Below are 18,068 nucleotides of genomic sequence, written 5' to 3'. Positions count from 1 at the left end.
TGGCTTGGGTAAAGAGGCTGAGATGAGCTACATCCTTCTTTTGGTGCCGTGGTGGTATTTGTTAGCTGTAACCCTCCTACAAACCAAACACAAATGGGAAAAGGCTAATCTTCTAATGAAGGCATTAGATTGCAATTGAGGTTTGGGTGTGATTTCTGTCTGTGTTTCTGGTTTTTGTCATGGTGTCTAGACCTACCTGCTGGCGTCAAGATCAAACAAGTGGTCAGAACATGTTTTAGCTCCCCATGGTGCTGTGCACCCATATTTTTTCTCCGTGGACACCAGGGTGTGCTGGACCTCGATCTGGCCTTGATATGTAGTTAAAAAGCAGCCAGGAGACGTACCTGGAATCTCTTTTAGGTTTGCTAACCTAGACATAGCCGGGAAGAAATTGGGCTAGTCATTTTTTTTTCTGTCTCATCTGCAAATGAGGATAATAATTCCTTTTCCTTACCTTTTGTCTCTATAGATGAAAACCCTGGAGGGTGGGGACTGTCTTCAGAGCTTGGCACAGTGGGACAGTGACTTTAGCTGGGATTTCTAGGAGACTGTAAATAATGGAAAGCTTTATTATTTGTCAGGGGAAAAAGTCCATTAGCATTTGGGACATGCCTGTACCGGTTTCAGAAAGTTCAAGAGGTCTTTCCTTTGCAAGTGCTTTTATATGTCCCAGAACAAATTTGGTGTATTATAGCTAAAACACACCTAGAAATATGTCACTGAGCAGCATCCAAAACAAGCTTAGCATATAGGCGTTCACCGTATTTCAGGTTTTAGTCCTAATTTATGAGCAAAGAAATGGAGCGGGGGAGAAAGAGGCAGCACTATAGGCTGTAGACCCTGTTCAGCGGAGGCAGTGCAAAAAATGTTAAGCTGTTGTGTTTTTTCTCATTTGTCAAAAATAAACCCAACAATATAACAAATACATCATTCCCTAAGCTTTTTTTCTAATGTAATATTAATCTGTGTGCTCATGTGTGTGTTTGTGCAGGATTTAGAGCATTTTACCAGTTTGCTGTGCTGCTAGTTCACACCAACACATAGCTTTACTACTGGGGGCTCTGGAAGAGAGAGAAGGGAGTTAAAGGAAAGGACTTGAAGTGATAGCACACCAGACAAGCATCCGTTCTTCCTTTAGGGAGGCAAAGTTACCTAAAACTGTATTTCGAAAATTAGTATCACAGATGAATGTGGCAGGGGTCATTGAGACAAGGTTCTGTGCTCTGAAATCTCATTTCAGATTTCAGCCCATTTACCTGTTCTTTTCCCCTTTCACTCACCCTTTGTCATCTTTGCTGCGTGAAGTCACATTTAGATTTTTAAGCTCCTTAGGGAAGGAACCTGTCATTTTTCTTTGTCTGCAAAATGCTATGAACATCTTCTTTGGCTTCGTATAAATAATGATCGTGTCAGACACCTTAGGAGGGTAAACAAGGATTTTAGAAGGTATGGAATGCAGTGAAATACCATGTGTGCATATTCACATGCACATATGCATGAATATATGCCTACAACAAGCTAAATAGGCCATTATTAATGTATTTGAAATGTACTACATGACAGTGACCTGTATAGCAAAGTATGGAATTATGCTTTTCCATTTAATTGGTGAATTCTCTACAATCTTCTTTATCTTCTGACTCCAAACCCAGTTTCCATATTGCAGTTCCTCAGGTCCTGAGTTCATTTTTCTCCCCCCCCTCCTCTCATAACTGGTTAGAGTGGGTTGGCATTATCTGCTGGGGGAGTGCTTAGAAATCATGGGAACTGCTTTCTTCAGCCTGGGGACCCAGCATTATCTCTTGTCCAGGGAGGGAGGAATGTGGCAAGCTGCGTCCAGATCTGTGATACCAGTGGAATAAGCACTGTGTGAGTGAGTTCAGTTACTGCAGCAAGGAGGGGGAGGGAAAGCTTATTTTTAACTGGAAACTATACAAGTGAGCCTGAAGTAGCTCTCTGCTGTTTTTGCTATCATCAAGTGTATGTGTGAGTGAATGAGTGTATGTAGATAGTTAAGTACAGTGCCTATATACTAATGGAGTATATAACCAAATGTGCATAGGGTGGAGGCAAGTCAGATTAAATAACAGTGCGTGTGAGCTTCTTTGTCTGAGTGTTTGAACTCTTGTGTTGTAATGAGCATTTCCTGATAACGTTTATCTACTTTTTTTTTTTTTTTTTTTCAGTGCAGTCGATTCTTTTCTGTGCCCTGCTCCTTGGGTTGCCTGCCTCCCAGTCGTTGCTCTTTCCTTTCCTAACTCTGATTCCCCTTTCTCCCTTCCATCCCTAATCTTCCCACCCCTTCCTCTCATCTGAGCCTGACCCTTCTTTCTTCTTGCCCCTCCTTCCCAGCCGATCCCTCCCCCTGCTCTGGATCTGCTGGCTGTGGGATTTTTTCTCATGCTCACTGGCAGATGTGACAGCTTTTGGAACTGTATCATCTAGGAACAGCTATATCTGGAGTTGAAAAATCTAACGTGGTTTCCCAGGCAGCAGGAATGGATCGCTGAGAGAATTTCAATCTCCGACTGCTTTTGTCTTGTGGTAGTGACTTTTATTATTTATGTTTGTGACATTTCTTACAGTACAGTTGTCAGCAGTGAATGAAAGACTAAAGTCTAGTAGATTATTATAATATCAGTGTCACAGTATTTGTATTATTATATTAAAGGGATGCTGTCTACGTTTAACTACAGGTTTGTCTTGATTTACAAAATCTTATATGCATAAAATATTCTTATGAATTTGTTACTGAATTAGAAAAGGCCTGTTTTATGTTTTTTATTTAAACATTCGCTAGCTGGGTATTGGAAATAAAAATAAATAGCTCTTGCATGAAAACCACAAAGTGAAAGGAGACTGGTTAAATACAGACCTTCTCAATGAGATGCAAAACCTACACAGATTATTACAATCCACTGGATTTCAAATAACTATTTTTAGTGTATGAATTTCATTTGATCTTAATGCAGTGTACCTTTAAACCACCTGTCTGATATGGCAATGTCTTTATAATCAAAGATTGATACTGATCATATAAAGCAAATGTCATTGGATGCCCAGGAGTATATTATATTTGGACTTGATTGCATCTTGTTGTTTTTAAGATGTCTATTATAAGCCAATAAGGTAGATGCAGGCTGCCAGTTAGTCACCCTAAAATTGACTGTGAACTTAGTAGATGCTGCTTTCTGGGTTTAGTAAGGATGCTCTTGTATATGGGAACTAAGTGTATTCCAGGTGTTGATTGACAGGTACAGTGATTTAATGTAAATCCACAAACGTGGTGTTTGTGCTTATGGAAACTGATACGCTGGCGTAGAGCTGCTGTTCTACTTGGGGCCAAAATACCACCTAGGCTTTAAAAATGAGCATTCTGAACCTTGTAGTTCAGCTAGAATAATTCTTCTTCTGGTTCAGAAAACATTTGATAGTACAAATGCTAATGGCTGTGGCATTTTTAAAACCACATTTTACAGGACCCCTGGCCACCTGAAGCCATTAAAGAGCAAACTTAAAAGACAGCGTGTGCTATGCCCTGAATATCTTCTCATTATTGGGATGAGATGAGGAATGAAGCTGTGAGAGTTGGAGCAGGAGAAGGAAAGATACTGGTTAAAGCAGTAACATCATTGTGTCTGGAAATGCCCCCATTCTGGTGGATCAAGTAGCTGTAGCGACTGATGTGTAGGCAGCGATTCAGAACTTAAGCTTTGGCTATAATACTACAGATATACTTCCTGCTGTGCTCGGGGGCTGTGAAAGCTCCTCAGTAGCAGCAGCTGTTGGTTTGAATAGTACTAACACCATGAACTGTTGGAATATCTTTCCTTTCCATGGTTGTCTGCACCCTAAAGAATTGCCCTTTGACTTCAGTCTTGGTAATTAGTTAATGCACAGCACCTAGGGGGCATTGGAGGTGAATCACTGCGTTTGAGCAGTCAGCAATACAAATCTGGAGCATGGCCTCTCTTCCCATAAGCTCTCTGTAAAGATGTACTTTGGTTTCCATTAGAACACATTTTGAACAAAGATTATTCTGGCTGCAAAACCTCTTCTAGGCAGAGCAGTTGCTTCCAGTCTCTATTGTACATGTTTTTTTACTTGCCTAGGATTTTCTTTCTTTTTCATCTGGGAGGCATCTTTAGTAGGCTTCTGGATTGCAATGGGCATTGTCAATGTGTGAAATCTGTATTTCACCATGGATGGATTGCACGTCTCTGGGCTTAGATGGTGTAAAAGCACTTCTGCGGCACATAAATGGTTCCCATGCCAGTGACTGCATGATCATGGTAACCATGTCAAGCAGGCGTGTATGCATTTTCAGGATCTCAGAAAAGCACAAGGAAGCAATGTCATTGCTCACCTGGTGACTGCACTTTGCTCTCTCATCAAGTTTTTAGTAAAACAACTCAAAATATTTGATTTGTTTTTCACTGTGGGGAAAAAAAACCTGTGGTGTGCTGATAGTTGAGGCTAGTGACTCCTAGGAGTGTGTGCATGTCTACAGCACAATGTTATCTCTGTATGTGTTCATTGCCTCTGACCCTTGCAAATATTTATGCAGCACAAATAGTTGGAAGCTGAGGTCCTGTACAGGGGAAGATGATCATTATAAAGTTGAAGATCAAGTGTCAGAAATCTTCTGATGTCAAGGAAGTGGTGGTCTTCATCACTTCAAGATATGTTAGTGAGAGGCAGATGCTAATATTAATGCACGATTAAACTTGGAGATCAGTTGTTCAAGCCTAGCGGTATCCAGAATGTACTTTTTCTCTCCTACTATTACTGTACACTTGATAAACTGCAATAATCCATAGAATAAGAAGTCATGGACTAGAATTGTGTTGTGTGGTCAGTATGTTTCCTGTATTTAAAAACTGGTAGTTTACTACCTTGGTTTAAATTGAACCAATGAATGCCTAGGGGAAATGTTACCGATACATTATTAATTTAGAGTCATGGGAACCACTTGATTAGAACAGTTGACTTCCTTCTAATGATTTTGACTGTTTTTTTTTTTTTGTTTTTTTTTCAATTATAACTCTGTAGGTTTGTTTATTTCCAGAAGTTCAGAAATAACATATCTGGGTTCATTTCTTAGAGAACTACAGCAGTATAACAGTTATCTAGAACATATCCTAAGAATCTGGACACTGAATTTCAGTAAATGTAATGAAGTTTCATGTAAATTTGGTATACAAGAGTGTTGTCTTCAGAGTGACAGAAATAAGGACTTGGGTTCTGATACAACTCCTTTTTCCAAGAAAGAGTGAACCTAAAGTGAAAGTTAGGAATAGGATTGTGTTTCATTATTCTGAGTAAGCCCACAGAAGGAGTTAAATTCAGATAGCCATGGGACTATAAACTCTGTTCAAAGCAAGACTGGATTTTCACACAATTTATTACTAACAGTGTCTAAGTCCCCTTCTACAAGCTTTCTGACCCAAAAGGTCTGAGTACAGATGGGTAAGCAGAAAATTGTCAGAGGAAGGGGGAAGAACAGGTACTTCTTTAAAAACTAAACCTGCACAACTTATTCCCAAACTAGAAAGACTAGAAAGCTTTAGCATTAAAGTACCTAAAGTGTTTTGGCAGTCTGCTTTGTCTAATCTCTTATGGATCTCCTTACTCAGTCCATCCTGATGCTGAGCTCTGGAGCACACCTGGTCCAATGCATCCACAGAACTGTCATTTGCCCATTAAACATATTTCCACAAGAGTGGAAAGTTACAGAAATATTCCAATTATTACAGAAGTATTCCAAGTTACATTTTTAGAAACTTATAACTTTAGAGTCATAAAACCATTTCATAGAATAATAGAATAACTCAGGGGAGAAGCCACTTCAATAGATTTGTAGTCCAACCTCCTGCTCAAAGCAGGGTCACCTTTGAGATCAGAACAGGTTGCTCAGGGTTTTGTCCTGTCTGTTCTTGAAAATCTCCAAGGATGGAGACTGCTCTGCCTGTCTTGACAACCTGCTCCAGTGCTGGACTCCCCTGATCATGAAAAAGTTTTTCCATCTACCCAGTTGGGACCTTTCTTGTTTCAGTTTATGACTCATCTTTCAGACTCTCACCACACACCTCAGTGAAAAGCCTGGCTCTCCATAGAAAATCTCCCTACTTCTGAGCTGTTTCTTCCTGGAAAGGGTAACATCCCTTCACCTCATCTCTTCCCTGTCTGTCTTATCTGAAGAAGTTGTGCCCATCCCTTGCAGTTCTCCAGCTATTCAGGCTGTCCTGTCCCACTGTATTTTATTCTACCCATGTTGGAGTTAAGTGATCACATGCAGAGTGCTGATTCTTTCTTTTCCTCCATATGTTCCCAGTTTCAGAACAGTCTAAAACTTTTGGCTTTTGGTTTATCTACATCTCTTTTTTTGGATGTAAATTGAGGTTTTGAACATCTCCCGTGTTTGGATATTTTTAAGTGTTAGCTGATTTTGGCTTGCTGTAATTGTAAGGACTATTACACAAATTGTATCTCTCAGCCCTCCAGGGAAAGGAATCTTAATTTTTTCATTTTACCTTCTTCAGCTACTTGCTGGCAGAATTTTGTGTCCAACTACCACTTCCTTTCTCTCTCAGAAGCGCTTGCTTCCATGCTAGGAAAATGAAGATTCAAAATCTGTCTTGGGCAGCTCTTCCTTTGACAACAACTCTGTTGCCTTTAAATGTGACTCAAACGTGTATTACTTACTTGTAGTAGTCTTAAATAACCAGTGAGAGGACAACCCGAGCCCAGTTTTGTAGCACATCAATATTGTCTTAACTGGCTGGACTCTAAAGCCAAACCTTCGATCTAAGTAGAAACTAGTAAAATATAAATGTGTATCTATTATATGTATTTCAATTTTTTTATGATAGGCAAAATGAATGTGTAGAAATAAAGAGGAGTTCAGCTATGGATATAACAGGTATCCCTTTTTTTCCCCTCTGAAATAGAACCACTGTTTCACAGTGGAGAGAGAACTAAAAAGGTCACCAGCAGTCCTAGTTCAGCTATTGATCTGGTAGGTGTTCTTGCACCAGCCATTGCTCTACTATTGCTTCTACTTCCTCATCTGTAAAGAGCAGATAATCTTGTCAGCTCCATTGTTGTCCAAGTGCTTGTCACTGAAGAATGTTTTTAATGCAATATACTTAACTGATATTATCGAAATGTGATGTTACTGATTGAGCAGATCACATCTAGACATTCAAGAGCACTGACTACATTGCCATCTCTGATTCAGGCACCATGTTCCGCAAGAAGAAGAAGAAACGCCCTGAGATATCAGCTCCGCAGAACTTTGAGCACCGTGTCCACACTTCATTTGACCCAAAGGAAGGCAAATTTGTGGGCCTACCACCTCAATGGCAGAATATTCTAGACACGTTGAGGCGCCCCAAGCCGGTGGTAGACCCTTCAAGGATCACCCGGATGCAACTCCAGCCTATGAAGGTAAGAAAGGAAGACTACTCTTTCCTCTTCCCTGGGCTAGGAAGGAAGCCAAGCTGAGTTAATGTCTCCAGAACCCCATGTATACTCAAGAAGGGCTAAGGGTGGGGTCTGTAATGAGTTCAGTGGATGGCAGTGGTCTGGGCTTTGATAACATTGCTTTTTTTAATTTTTTTTTTTTTTTTTTTTGAGGAGATAGTAACTTCATCAGAAATAAGGACATCAGTATCCTTAGCTGCAGTAGTGTCACTGTTCAAATAACCAGCTGGCTGCCTGTCACTGAAACAGGGACCTGTGAAAGCTCTCATGGTAGCTGACGGGGACTCGGATATATTCAGCTGTTGTACAGGGAAGTGGAGAGTTCGTAGAGAGACCTGTTTTAGCAAGTTTGTCATTCTCGTGGGTGAGCAAATTTGGCTGGTAATTAAGTTGACAGGGAAGCCTGAGTGGGAGAGAGCTGGGTAGCAGTAGCTTGCAGTTCGTGGATGTCTCAGTGAATGAGAGAGAACGGGGAGCAGGACTATACTTGGGTTTAGGCTAAAAGGGTTTATAAACCAGCAGTTTTAACAGAAAGTGTAGCGTAGTAAACAGGAGAATTTCCTTAAAGCAAGTCCTTCAGTAAGGAGGAAGAGGTTACTGATCCTTGCAGATGGGTGAATTTAGATGGTTGTCTTGCTTGGATGGCGGTTCATAATGGTCATCTGGAGACTGTATGCTCATAAATGTCTGCAGGGACCTGGCGTGTGAAGAGAGGCAGATTCACGATGGCCTCTTGGAAGAGGGAATGAAAGATGGTGACAGAATTACAGTGTTTAAAGTCTTGCTAGCCTGTGGGAACTTTTTGTTCTTGGTTAGAAGAATGTTACAAGAGCCTAAAAAGTGAAAAGTATGTTGTAAAATAGAGATATTACTACTTGGATTTCAGGAGGGACTTAAAAGAAAATAGCTGTCTATCTGATGAATATATTTAGCCTTTTGTGTATAGATGCCTAAAATACAGACTAAATGGGACTACATTTTAGTATAACACAAGTAGTAATGCAAAACCGAACCTGCGATTTAAATGGCACATCAGGATCTTCCAGCAGAATGCTGATTTATAAGGGAAAAGCTTGTTCAGGAAGAACAGGTAAAATAAGAAGGGTATTGTCTTTGTTTTGTGGTGTCCTGAATCTGCTTTGAGGTTCAAAATGTAGTAGGAGACAGAACCGCAATCCAGAGAAGACAGAAAATGTGTAATAAGAGACCAACTTGTTGAGATCAGGAGCTCTCTGATGAGCTTAAACTGCAGGAGGATTGCTCAGAAAAGTGGAAACTAGGTCAATTTATAACGGGCAAATAAAAAAGAAATTTATGTAGGGACAAAACTGGAAGGCCAAGGCACAAAGAGAGATGTTATTCTCAGAGAATATAAAGAGCACTAAGGAAACATCACAAGTACACTAAGGAGGAGGAGAAGGGGGATGAAGAAAAGAATTAGTTCACTGTTCATTGTGAAAGAAAGTTAATAACAGATGACACTGAGAACTCTTAAATGTTTAATGTTTTTCTTCAGGAAAAGGTTAACTGTGATCAGTTGGCTAACAACATGAGCACAAAAGGATAGGAACTCAGGATAAAATAAGGGAAGAACACATGAGACTTTTTAGATAAGTTAGATATTTTCAAGTCAGCTGGGCCTAATAAAATTCAAGGAATTACAGATCAGTCAGAATAATTTCAATTCCCGGAAAGAAACTGGAACAAATAGGCAAGTAATCTATTTGCAATCACTTCCTAGAAGATAACAGGGAAGTAGCTAGTAGCCTGCATGGATTTATCGAGAACAAGCCAATCATGGCAAGCAACCCAATTTCCTTCTATGACAAGTTAACAGGCTTTGGGTCAGGGAGAAATGATGGATCTCTCCTACATCTTGAGTTAGGCTCTTGATGTTGTTACTTATGACATTCCCAGAGCAAACTTAAGTTTTTCTTAAGTATTTAGGAAAAGTATACTCAAGGAATAGTTTGAGGCATCACTATCAAATATAGAAACGACCACAGAGTGGAGAAACTGGAGTTTTTCCTGAGTCTGATACTGGTCAGTACTTTCATTTATGACTTTTTATATCTGTAGATGGTAAAAGCAAGAAGAAGTTGCAAAACTTTTAAGAGAACATGGTTAGAATGCCTAATAGTCTTTAAAAACTGCAAAAGACTCTTAAATGAATACTTTTTTTTTTCTTTTTGCCCAGTAAGTCCAGGTGCAAATATGCTTTTAGATTGCATTGTATAGTTGATTTATTCCTGTTAAACTTCGCTTGAACAAATTCCCATTCAATAATACCAATCGATAGTAAGATTGATAGTAAGATTTTTTTTTATTTATTTTTTGTGTGTGTGTGTGTGTGTAAGTGCTAATTGGCCCTGTTAAGCTGAGCCCTTATACATAAGGTTCTGGATTCAGCTTTCATAGTGTGTATGTTTTTCTTTGTTATTGTTGTTTTTTGACATGTACTGTTTGTGGCTTGTAAATGGTCACTTTTCTTTTTAAAAATATCACTTTTAGATCTTGGTCAGTAAGACATGATGTCTGTAAGAGCATTCCCTATAGGTTTGCCTCAAACTTAGATGCTTATTCATTAATCTGATGCAGTCTTTAAATATGACTGCAAAGTACAGCTAACTCGTATCTTCACCGTCCACAGGGGATAGGACTGACTTAATGGGTTGGAAGTGCAACAGGTGTGACTTAGTCTAATTTTAAGATGTTTTTATCTAAAATATAAGGTGAACAATTTAATGGATTTTCTGAAAAGGCAACAGCATCTTTTCTTGGAGACTTCGTATTTTGTGAACATGCTGGACAGAAGTCCTTTCTGGAATGATTTTTGTCCCTCTACTTTGGACTATTTGGCTTCTTGAGATTTCTTTTAACTTTATTTTGAGCTATTCTTTTCCCAAGTTCGTAGAAACACTGAGCACATCAGTGAGCTGTGGAGGAGGGCCTCCTTCTCTCCCATCTTCCCTGTGCAAGGGTGTGGAGGCATCCTGCTGAGGGCTGTGTTACTTAGGGACATGAACATTCCATCTGTCCTTGCTCAGACTCATTTACGATCTTGTGCTCTTAACTGAGTACATTACTGAAGTAACCTGATATGTCTTAAGTCTCTAAAGGATGAATTAGAATGAAGACTCTTCCCACCCCAATGACAAGTTTAAAAGACTGAGTATCTTTATTTCTGGCATTTTTTTCCTACCAATTTTTGTGCAAAAATGATGGAACCAAGTTGAGGAATTAGTGCCTTCAGCATGTTATTTACTTGACAGGCTGCAGAGGAAGGTGCATGTATATGGTGAGATATATTGCTACAACAGGACTGAAGAGCAGAATTTTCAGCTGCAGGTGATGTTGTGTGTGCAGTGTTATCAGTTGGATTATTCTTTCTTCACCTTGTTTGACAAAATCTTTCCCTTTTGCCTTTTGTTCCCGGACACTGAGCAAGCCAGGTGCATTTCATGCACTGTGGTGGCATTCTGTTGAAATTACTGGAGCTGCTGTTTTGTATGAGCTAAATATTAGGCTTGGTGTAATTAATTCAGCATCCTTAGAAGATCCCCAGAGTTCAGTTAGCAAACAGGAGATTGCCATCACTCCAGGGAAGGATTTTCCTCAGGCAGAGATTCATGAAAGTGCAGGAGCGATTCTATGCTGTAAATTTCTATGAAGAAATAAAACATTTTGGTTTCCAGCACTAAAAAAGCTTCTGTAAGCATTTCAGTTCTAGAATAAACAAGGTAGAGCACTATGTAATATAATGACAGCTTCAAGTGTCCTACTTCTGTAGTGCTGTTGCTTGTTTGGATGGAAGCCTTGTTCTCCATCACTTGCTTACAAGGCATTTGTGAGCTGGTGTGACCCTTTGTTCATCATTTTTAATTATAATAGCTTGGCAGAACAGAGGAGAAATACAGCGTTGGAACAGCGTGGTATGCATTGGTTGAGATTAAGATGCATTAGCAAAAATAGTAGACAACGAGACTAAGGGATGCTGATTACAATGGTACTGAGAGTGGTACAGGGGAGTGATGAACCTTATCCTGGAATGGCAAGGTGATTGATGCAGATAAAGCTTGCGGCATGCTGTAACTTCTTTGGAGGACTATTAGTTCTCAGGAGCTTGTTGAGCCTAAGTTAGTGATGTAGTGTGGCACAGGAGGGAGTACTAAATACACCCAGTTTTGCTCTAAGGTTGTCCTTTAGGATGCAAGTGCAGCAGCAGGATTCACTGTTCTGGCTGAAAGCACTGCTGCTTCTGTTAAATAAGCATGTCACCCAATGATTCATTTTTTTTTTCCCTCAGTAAAGGAAAATTAAATTTTTCTGTCCTTTTATTATCATTATTTTTTAACTTACTTTACTAAATTCCCTGGGTCTGCTTTGGCTAGACAGACAAAATCTAAACTTTGTCAAGATTAACTGAACCTCAAATTGTAAATCTCTGACTTTTTCCCCCATTTTCTGTGTTTCACAGACAGTGGTGAGGGGCAGCACCGTGGAAGTGGAAGGCTATATCTCTGGGATACTCAACGATATCCAGAAGCTTTCTGCCATCAGTTCCAACACTCTGAGGGGAAGGAGCCCCACCAGCAGGAGGAGAGCCCAGTCCCTTGGGCTCCTGGGGGAAGACAGACCCCCAGACATGTATCTTCAGAGCCCTGAAGCAGACTGGGCAGACAGATATGGAAACTACCTCAATTGCAATGGTGGGACCAAGGTGACCCGGAGGCAGACTATGTGGCCTGATTACAAACCCAGACTGGATGGACAGTCTCATCCCAATGGTATGGTTATGAAAGCCCAGTCCCTTGGGCCTTCGGAGTTCCAGGGTGCTGATGGCAGCTGCCTCCAGCGCGCCTCTGGTCTGCAGCATGTGCCTGCTCTGCCAGGGGAGAGTGACAAAATGGGAAAAAAGAGCTCAGAAGAGTGCTGGCCTCAACCTTGTCTAGTACGACAAGCAAACTCCAGGCCCTCAGGAGAGGGCAGCCCTAGCTCCAAATCAAGGGAGAACAGCTTGAAGAGGAGGCTGTTACGCAGTGTGTTCCCCTCCTCCAGCAGCTCAAACAAGTCAGGCCCTTCCCTGCATATAAAGGTACAGTTATTCCTTATTTTTAAATGATGAATGCAGTGTTAACTTTAGAGTTCCAGAGGTTACTTAAAACAGCAGAACAAATTTAATTGCAAACAATGCACAACCAGCTGTTACTGTTGTGATTAATGCTGGAATCAAAATAGTCCTGGCTGGAGGAAACACATACTCTTAGGCTTCACAGCATATACTGCTAGGCATAGTTCAAAACAGCAGCACAATCTCCATCGGAAAGCCTTGTTAGTGAAGCTGTACATGCAGGGGTGTCGGGTGGGTAGGAGACACTGGACTTACTAATTTTTGCCCTTTTGTATTTGTAAAGGCATAACTTAAATACCCTTATACTAACATAAATGTGCTTTTTCTATTTGTGCAATTTCCATAATTTACATTAGGAATGTATTATTTTGCCTGTGCAAAATACGACTACTTCAGTGGAGTCTGGTGGTTATAGCTTATCTGCCAACTTGCCTACAACAGGAATGTTTGTATCAGCACCCACAGTACTGTCAAACAGGAAATCTGACTTGGGTTTTGCTGCAGATGGGACAGCTCATAGCTACGTCTCCCCCAGGAAAGCTACCCTGAATGAGTGACTCACTTATTAATCTATGAGAAAAACTCCAGGTCCTTTTACTAGATAGGAAATACAGCCCTTCAGGCCATTCCTTCTAATTCATCACAGACTAACCTAGCACTCATTGTCCTTGCACAGCTGTTGAGCATTTTTAAGGCTGTGCTGTGCTGGTGCTCGGCCAGGCTAATTTCTTGCAGATGAGGAGTCCTGAACTCAGAGGAAGATGACAGGAACCATTGGCCCAACAAAACGGATTGCTCTAATGAGTGTTGCAAGCTCCAGCCCAGCTTGTTGCAGGAACACTTGCAGTTTGCATAAGGATCAGGCTCAAGGCTTTCCAACGCAGCCTTCTCCCTGTAGATTCCCTTCCTGAGGGAGTGGGGTTTTGGAGGAATGCAGTTTTTCTGTAGCACAAACCATACTTATATGCTGTCTCAGTGACTCTAGGCTGATCTGTACTGGCTGGAGGCCTGTCCATGAGTACTTAGGAGGACTAACCTCTTCTTTCTTCTCTGGCAAGAGTGTCTTTTCCATGCCTCTGCACTTTCACAAGGAGGAGCAGAGGTTACTGGCCAGATAGCACGTGTGCGTGCACGTGCTTGGGTGTGTTTTGAACTCGAGCTATTTGTGAGACCTTGAGGTTATCTAGTCCATCTCTCTGCTTCAGTGAAGGATCTGTGCTGTCACTGGCAATTGTTTATCTTCAGTGATTAAATCTGGAATCTCCCTTCCAAATGGAGATGATGGTGTGCAGCTGTGACATTTAAGAAATGTCTAATTGCAAAAGAAATGGAGAGGGGACATCTGACTGAAAATGGGGGGCTACGTGCTTTGACAGGCTGCCAGTGGTCACCACGGTAAGGTGGAGGGCCCTTTCCTTTTGGCCTAGCATGGGGGGAGAAGTGGGAGAGCAGTGACACATCAAAACGTCCAGCGACTGCAAACGTGTGTACAGGGGCTGTCAAATAACCAGAGCAGGAAATAATACTTAGTGTGGTTAGACAAACATGTGTGAGCTTGCATGCGAGTTATGCCCTTTTGCCTGCTCTAGGTTATATAAAATCTTTTTTTTTTTTTTTTTTCCCTCCCTCCTGAGACAAAACAAGAGTTGGGAAATAGATATTTCGCTGCCATGAGCATGTCTCCACAGAACTGCAGGGGTGGAGCTGGTAAATGAAGAGGAAGTAACTTCTGACAGGCAGTTTGTGCACTCCAGCACCACGGTGCCAGGACCTGCTAAATCAAACATTCAGGGGCTGTGTGCATATGCTTGGCTTATGCAGATTTTACTGTTCTCAGAAATCCTTGATTTTAAAAAAGCGAGGTGGATGTAATTAAGCTCTACACGAATATTTTCTGAGAGAAAATGAATGTTCTTTTAAAAATTTCTCTGCTGCTAATCTTCAGTTCCCATGCCCATATTATTAACTTTATTAACACTCTGTCTGGATTGTAAGAGCAAAAAAGCCTGTTGCTTTGAAGTTTTTATTTGTCCCATAATATGAGTGGCTGGTTGGCTCTTTCTGAAGCGCTACGTTGTCAGATCCACTATTAGTTAAATATGACAAAGTATAATGTATTTTATACCTAACCTGCTAGGTGTTTTAATTAGTCAGCATTTTGAGGGTGAGTATGAGCAAGATTCAAGATTTTTCCTTCTTGGGAGACTGATGTGTACTGCTAGCATGGGAATGCATACCCTGAAGCCATGTTACTGCAGGCTGTGATCTTACTACATCTCAAACTAAACAGGGTTGGGCTGGCTTGGTACTTGAGTGGGAGGTCTCCAAAAAGCCTCGAGTACTTCAGGAAAGAGCACTGCTAACCCCAGATCATTGGAGATCGGTTGTAAGCCCGTGATGTGGCAGGTGGCTCTGCGCAGCTGACGTGCTGCCCTGGCCATCCGCAGCTGTTCTGGTTGGTTGTGCTTTTCCCAAAACAGAGAGCTAATTCTGTGCCTGATCAACAGGAATGCTCGGCAGGTACCCGTGGAAAGTGCAGGGAGAGTTTTCCGTAGGCAGAGTGTAATTACCCGGAGGGAATTAGGCCAAGACATCAAAGTGATTTACAGCTTTGGCAGAAATCCTTTCTTTTTGTGTGTAGAAAGATCAGAGGACCAGAGGGATAAAGGATTTTCAAATTCTCTGCAACTCAGGTTGCCCCTGAGTTTTGGTGGCAAGGTTGGAATGCTTTTTAGCAGGCTGCTGGTTCTATGTGTGTGGGGGGGGTGGGTTTGTTTGTTTTAAGCATGAGCTGATATCTAGCCCTCTGAGAACAGAGCCCCTGCTGTATTTTGGAGGTCCTTAAAGCATCACATCCATCCTGTAGCCGATTCTTGAAAATCAACAACCATGTGGCTTCCCCTAATCATGCAGCATATGCTGGGCAGGCCTGGAGACAAGAACATAGAGCTCTTAACCTAGAGCGCTCTGTCTGCTGCAAAATGCATTAGGCCAGAGTGGCGTAAGATGCAGCTGATGCCTGCTGCTTAATCTAACCAGCATTTTTTCTTTCTTCTGCTTTCATATTTGTTCTTCCCAAAGCCTAATGCTTTCTTCAGACCCCAGCAATGGGGTTCACCCCACAGCCCCGCAGCCAAAGCCCAGTCTCTTCCACCAGATCAGCCTGCATCTGACTTCCCCAGGATGATTTCGGAAGCTGGAACTCCCCAGAAATCCCCAACAATGGAGAAGGCGATCGCAGTGCCCCAAGGCAGGCCATCACCAGCAGGGTCTCCGAGAAACCGTCAGACTCAGACGAGTTCCAGCAACCTTCACCTTCCCCAGGACTCTTCTGTGAAAGGGCAGCTGGCCAGTGAAGACCCAGTGGTTGTGACTCATGAGCAGTTCAAAGCTGCCCTTAGGATGGTAGTGGACCAAGGGGATCCCCGGACATTGCTGGAGAACTATGTAAAGATTGGCGAAGGGTCCACAGGTATTGTCTGCATTGCTCGAGAGAAGCACTCAGGGCGTCAGGTGGCAGTGAAAATGATGGACCTGAGAAAGCAGCAGCGCCGGGAGCTCCTTTTTAATGAGGTAAATGTAGAGAGGTGGGGTTCTCTGTCCACCACAAAGCCATGGTAACAGTAAATGTTGTTTTAAGAAACAAAACAAACAAAAAAAAAGGGGGGGGGATGGAAGAAGACATCTTCTTTTTAACAGAATTATACTAGTACTAAGATAATGAATGACTGCAGGGATGGAGACAACTGCATTGTACTCATAGAGTTCCACATACATGTATTTGCTTTGTAGATGGGATTAGATTTTATAAGTTGTGGCATGGTGGTCAGTCATTCCCTGTGTTTTTACAGGTGGTGATAATGAGGGACTATCAACACGTCAACGTAGTGGAGATGTACAAGAGCTACCTCGTGGGAGAGGAGCTCTGGGTGCTGATGGAGTTCCTGCAGGGGGGAGCCCTCACAGACATCGTGTCTCAGATCAGGTACGAAGCAAAACCCAAAGCATCAGTGCTTGTGTGTCCACCTCATAGACGACAGCAGAGTGGAGATTTCTGGGAAGAACAGTTTCCCTCAGAGCTCTTGTGATGCTTGTGATTGCAGTGCCCTGAAACTGCTGCGCTTCATAACTGTCATCCACTTGAAGCATTCAGATCTGCTTCTGGTGTTGAAGGGAACTTGTTACCATACTGATCTCTTTAGATACTCGCTGTTTATCTCGTTGATAACCTCCCCTGTAAAACACAGTACTCATAAAAAGTATTGCTTATTATATCTGTTGTATTTTGGCCAGGAAGCTCACTATTAAAGAATATGCAAATAGTTTGCCATGGTACAACCTTAGCAAAGTAGAATTTGTGGGTAACTTCTTGGGGGAAGCACAGCAGGTCCTTGAGGTCTGGGTACCTTCCCAAATTTCACTGCCTAAAGATAGCAACTACTGGACACTCTCCTAAATTTGTTTTTGTATCCACACCACTTCATATCCATTAATGCCCAAAGCATTTCTGTAGGGCAAAGAAATTGTTCTCAAATGCCCTCTTCAGAGTCCCACTCACAAAAAGTTTTGGTGATGAGTTTGAGGATTGTGTCTTACCTGCCCTCCCCCAGCTTCTGAGCAGTCCTGAAATGGCTGTAAACTGGCACAGGGCGCTCCAAAGAAAAGACTGACCAAGAGTTTCTGTAGAATGAGCTTTCCTCTATTAGAAGATTCAGAATGTTAATTGGATTACAATTAAGTAGTATTGCTAATGCTAATTGTATTTATTTTTAAAAATTGTAGTATGCCTTTAATTCACTTAATGTACTTTGACTGACCTTTACTGATCTTATGGTGGGTTTAAGGCATATATCTTGTTTTGCTGGGTTTTCTGTTTTGGATGTGCACCTGTGATGTGTTTGGGGGGGGTGGGGGGGAGGAATGCATGTTGTCCTCTGTATCCTCTACAACCACACCTGTAAGGAATGTCTCGGAAATGCTTATCTGGCCAGCCCTCCAATTTTTTGATCAGAGGTATGTCTCAGGGACTGAGAACCAAGGTTTCACTAAAAGTCCTGTATGTGCTCCTGAACAGGAAATGGAATGTTTAGTCCTGAAAAGTGCTGAGTCCTGGCATTGCAGAGCCAGTGAAACTCTTGTAGCTCATAGCTGGTATTAGTAGAGCCAATAGAACTATAATTTAAAACAAAGCAAACAACAATAACAACAAAAAAAACATATTCTAGAAAGGGTTATGAAGTTATGAAGGTTATGTAGTGTGTATCCACCATTGAGACAGAATTACATCATGGGATGTCAGCACAGATATTATTTTACAAAGCCTTCCTTCGAACCCTTTAATGAATACTTGTTTTTCCACATAGTGGAAACAGGATCTGTTAAAACCATAACATTTATCAAAAGTAAGCTGCAAGCCTTTATCACTTTTTCACAGGGAGGAAAACACTGTCAT

At 41.6% G+C, this 18,068-nt stretch overlaps 1 protein-coding gene across 10 annotated transcripts in view; it reads left to right on the top strand.

Moving 5' to 3' along the window:
• The window catches only part of PAK6 (p21 (RAC1) activated kinase 6), a 41,231-nt gene that overhangs the window by 16,394 nt on the left and 6,769 nt on the right, over window positions 1-18,068 (top strand). For 7 of the 10 annotated variants that reach the window (XM_032188921.1, XM_032188925.1, XM_032188920.1 and 4 more), the window contains 4 exons: window positions 7,241-7,449; window positions 11,963-12,580; window positions 15,698-16,189; window positions 16,468-16,601. In XM_032188921.1, the coding sequence (XP_032044812.1) occupies window positions 7,241-7,449; window positions 11,963-12,580; window positions 15,698-16,189; window positions 16,468-16,601 (1,453 nt within the window). The other 3 variants (XM_032188926.1, XM_032188927.1, XM_032188928.1) reach the window with 3 other exon arrangements.

The sequence above is a fragment of the Aythya fuligula genome, chromosome 5 (assembly GCF_009819795.1).
Source record: "Aythya fuligula isolate bAytFul2 chromosome 5, bAytFul2.pri, whole genome shotgun sequence".
NCBI classification, from domain to species: domain Eukaryota; kingdom Metazoa; phylum Chordata; class Aves; order Anseriformes; family Anatidae; genus Aythya; species Aythya fuligula.
Note: the sequence above shows the minus strand (reverse complement) of the source record. Positions and strands in the feature narration are given on the sequence as shown.